Source organism: Gracilinanus agilis, chromosome 3, assembly GCF_016433145.1.
Source record: "Gracilinanus agilis isolate LMUSP501 chromosome 3, AgileGrace, whole genome shotgun sequence".
In the NCBI taxonomy this organism is placed as follows: Eukaryota; Metazoa; Chordata; class Mammalia; order Didelphimorphia; family Didelphidae; genus Gracilinanus; species Gracilinanus agilis.
Genome location: NC_058132.1, coordinates 640,844,564 through 640,848,982, shown reverse-complemented (window position 1 = coordinate 640,848,982; position 4,419 = coordinate 640,844,564). Strand labels below are relative to the sequence as shown.

The following is a 4,419-nucleotide window of genomic DNA, read 5'->3' as shown; positions in this document are numbered from 1 at the left end:
GGCGGCGGCGCGGCGGAGGCAGTGGCGGCGGGCGGGGGCAGGCCCGCGGAGCCTTGGGCGCTGCTCTTGTTCTTCAGGATCCCCTTGATGGGCCGGTGCGAGGCCGCCGAGGCCGCCATGGCCTCCGTGCCTGCCCGCCCGCTCCGCCGCGCCCGCTCCGACAGCGCGCCCGCCCGTGGACACAGGGACAACACGGACCGTACGACCAAGCGAGCGCCCAGAGCCCAAGGAACTGAGGGCCCCGCCGGGAGGAGGCCGCGGAGGAAGCGGCGGCGGAGGCGGCGCGTCACCGGCGTCGGGGTGGAGCCTCAAGGCGTCTGGGAGGGGCGGCACTGGCTTCAGGGCGGTGCATCAGGGCGTCGCGCCATGGCGTCAGAGCGTCAGGGCGCCAGGGCGCCAAGGCGTCAGGGCGGAGCGGCACGGCGTCGGGGCATCACACGCACTGGAGCCCCGCCGGAACTGAATCCGGTACACGAACCTTCTTCCTGCCTCTCCCAGTCGCGCGCACTCTCGCGACATCTGGCCGCGAGGACGGTGGCCGCTTCTGTGCTCTCCCCTCTGTGAGAACGGGGCCGTGGTGGGGACGGGGCCTAAGCGGCTAGGAGGGGCTCGCTGCGGAGCTGATTACGCGCATGCGTGCATGTCTATAGGCTTACATATACTTAAGGGATGGGGAAGGTGTCCCCCGAGTCTGAGCCAGGGAGCGAGGCGCGGCTTCCTTGTGATTAGAACTTCGTGGAGAGCTTCCCAGGCAGTAGCGAACGTGCCCAGAGCATGGCCGCGAGGGGGCGCCGCCGGCCTCAGTTTCCTCATCTGTGAAATGGGAAGAATAAGAGCTCCTGCCTCCCAAGCTCGTCGTGACTTAAGGAAACGCTTCCTGACCTGTCACGTTTGTTCCCAAAAAGATTCCGCCCCTCCCCCCAACTCCCTCGGGCCATTCCACGGGCTTTGGGCCAGGGGACTGCCCAGCCGCATCTCTCCTTACACCTGGGGCCCCGGTGTCTGCAGTTGGGGCTCAGCTCTTTGCGGTTCGCCAAAGTGCCCACCGATGGACGACCACGGTTCCTGGCTTAAGTGCCGGGGAAGTCACGCCAGGTTCTCCCTAGCTGGACCAGGAAGGCATCCGGAACCGAGCTGCACGGCCTTCAGCCAGCCTTCAGGCGCCCGCTGCTGGGGCTTGGGGGAGGAGAGGGTTAGGGCCGATGGTGGACTGGTGGTTAGCCGAGAAAGGGAGCCAAACAGCCGGAGGCCGGGAGGAGGGGCCTTCAAGGACCGGAGACAGCCCTGGGGTCCGTCCGATCAGGCTCCAGCTTCCGGGCTTACCTCGGCCTGTTAAAGCTGCGGAAAGCCACCGAAGCGTCCAGAACCGCTTTGGGCTCCCCCCATTGTTCCTAAGTTCTGATTTGCTCAGGATTTTAGAACTATTTGAGCCTAAGGACAGAGCTCGGGCCTTTACAAATGGCCCTCAGGGTAAACCGAGGTAAACCCTCCTCCCCCACCAGGGGGAGAACCGTAGAGCATCTTCTATTCCGGGGCTGGATTTGTTTTGAGCCGCTTCCCACAGCCGAATGGAAACGGGGCGGCGTCTTCTTGTCTTCTCCCCGCAGGCTAAAAGGAACTGACCAGTCCCAGAAGTCCAGAGCATGCCAGCTTCTCAGTGGTCTCCTCCCCAGGCATTCGGTACTTCCGGGGAAGGATGGTCCTGGGGAGGAGGAGGAGGAGGAGGAGGATGGGGTTTGGGAAGCATCGGGGCAGGTCCGCTTTACAGGGGTGAGACTAGAAGTGAGGGAGGGACATCGTCTTTGATGCCACCTTAAAACTCCAACCCTGCCAGGCACTGCCACCTACTGGCTACATTTAGTATGACTCCAAATTACTGTCCAGCACGCCAACCTTCTCATTTTAAAAAGTCCTTTCCTTTTAACTGCTCCCTCTTTCTTTGGGGCACAGCCTGGTGGGGCCTCAGATCAGGGAGACTCATCTTCCTGAGTTCAAATACTAGCAGTGTGCCCCTGGTCAAGTCAACTCTGCCTCGGTTCTGTAAAACAAACTGGAACAGGGAATGGCCAAAGAAAACCCAAATGGGGTCCCGAAGAGTCAGACACAACCGAACAACAACTTGCTTTTGTGTCACATTTGTTTCCAAAGAGACACATAGGCTCTCCTCTATGGGATGAGCCCCCATCTGCAGCAAAGATTGTTTTAAAAGAAAGAGGAAAGAAAGCAGTTCAGTAAAACTAATCAATGTATCCGCCCCATGTGACAGCACATACAGCATTAGGCATTCATTGCCTCCACCTTTCCAGTGAAGGAAGGGAGGTGAATTTTCTCAATTCTTCACCAATACTTACATCAGTTCTAACACACGAGGTAAGGATTTTTTTAAAAGTAAATCTGCACTAGATTATATTTTCCGTCTTCAGAAATGACATGTAGGCAAACCAGTGTCCAACGCCCATTCGATTTTGAGCTCCTGGAAGGCAGGGATTGCCTTTGGCCTCTTTTTGGATCGCCAATGCTTGGTGCATAGTAAAGTAGGCGCTTAATAAATGGTTATTAAATTGAATGAAATGCTCTAGTGTTGAAAACACATCCTATTTGAGTTCTGGCTAAGGAATGGCAGACGTCTGCGCTCACACATACCCACAGCTTCAAACATCTGAAAACTCCACTCGGCTCAAGGATGGTCGAGAAATCCATTGAGAGCCTGCGGTGAGGGCTTCCCCTACCAGAGCTAACAACAAAGTCAGACAAAAGTCTATGGGCATGAGGAAAGGGGGCTGCCACCCAAGCCAGGAGCAGCTTAGGAAAACAAGCACACAGTCTTCCAGAGATGGTCTGCAGACACCAGAGAACATTTCCAAATTCTATCTAGAGACAGTGAGTAAAGCTTCCCAGAGAAATCTTGGGTGGGCGAGGGGAGTTGGAAAGCTGCTCTGGGGATTTTGGAAGCTAACAAGAGTGGCATCCACCATCGTGGGCATGGCCACACTTAGGTTGGCATTCCTCAGGGTTTAAAGATCCCCATCGACTCAGAGTCCCAAACATTAAGGATTCAGGAGAAGCTAGCCCTAGGAAGCAGAGGTCAGGGCAGGAACCCAGGTGACCCTTGTCAAGACCCCAAAGGGCTGGCAATCCTGCCCCAAAGCATAGTAGGGCATGAAACCAGCCCTGACTTAGGAACCAAGGCTGGAGAGACAGTCGAACAGAGTAAGACATCAACTACTCTAAAGAATTATTGCAAACCACCCAAAATTATTTCATAGAGCTAGAAAGATCAAACAAACAACAAAGTTCATCTGCAAGAATAAAAGGCCAAGAACATCAAGGGAATTTGTGAAAAGAAATATGAAGGAAGGCGGCCTAGCTGTATCAGATCTCAAGCTGTAATTAAAACTATAAAGCTATAATCAAAACAATCTGGCACCAGCTAAGAAATAGAGTGGAGGATTAATGGAATAGATGAGGCAATCAACACATGTCAGTTAATATCCACAGTGATTTAGTGTTTGATAAACTAAAAAAATCTAAGCTTTTGGGGGAAAGAACTCACTATTGGGCAAAAACTGCGGGGAAAATAGGAAGGCAGTATGGCAGAGAATAACATGGATCAGCATCTCACTTCATACACCAGGGTAAAGTCAAAATGGGTACTTGATCTAGAAATAAAGGGTGACACCATAAACAAATTAGGGGAAGGTGGAGTCGTTTGCCTGCCCTGGATAAGGGAAGAATTTGGGACCAAACAAAACGTAGAAAACATTACAAAAGATGAAATAAATAATTTTGATTATATTAAATTTAAGAGTTGTACAAATAAAACCAATATAACTAAGATTAGAAAAACAAAATTTGGGGAAAACATCTTATAACAGTATCTCTGAAAAAAGAATCATCATTCAAATATGTAGAAAACTGCAACAAATTCATAAAAATTCAAAGCATTCCTCAATTTAAAAAATGGTCAAGGGGGCAGCTGGGTAGCTCAATGGATCGAGAGCTAGGCCTAGAGACGAGAGGTCCTGGGTTCAAATCTGGCCTCAGACACTTCCCAGCTGTGTGACCCTGGGCAAGTCACTTGACCCCCATTGCCTACCCTTACCACTCTTCTGCCTTGGAGCCAATACACAGTATTGACTCCAGGATGGAAGGTAAGGGTTTAAAAAAAAATGGTCAAAGGATATGAACAGGCTGTTCTCAGAGGAAGAAATTCAAACCACCCATAGTTGTATAGAAAAATGCTCCCAATCACTACCAATTGAAGAATAACTCTGAGATGCTACTTATACCTACCAGATTGATTAACATGAACAAAAAGGAAAATAATAAATGTTGGAGGGGATATGGGAAAATTGGGATACTAATATGCTGTTGGTGGAACTGTGAACTGGTTCAACTATTCTGGAGAGCAATGTGGAC

General features: G+C 51.7%; 1 protein-coding gene across 1 annotated transcript in view; it reads right to left on the bottom strand.

Annotated features, from left to right (window-relative positions):
* PPP1R2 (protein phosphatase 1 regulatory inhibitor subunit 2) overlaps nt 1-213 on the bottom strand; it is a 25,444-nt gene extending 25,231 nt beyond the window's left edge. Inside the window, exon 1 of the mRNA XM_044670875.1 lies at nt 7-213. Within this exon, the coding sequence (XP_044526810.1) occupies nt 7-119 (113 nt within the window). The 5' untranslated portion in view covers nt 120-213. The remainder of the gene's footprint in view (nt 1-6) is intronic.
* Between the last annotated feature and the right edge of the window lie 4,206 nt (nt 214-4,419).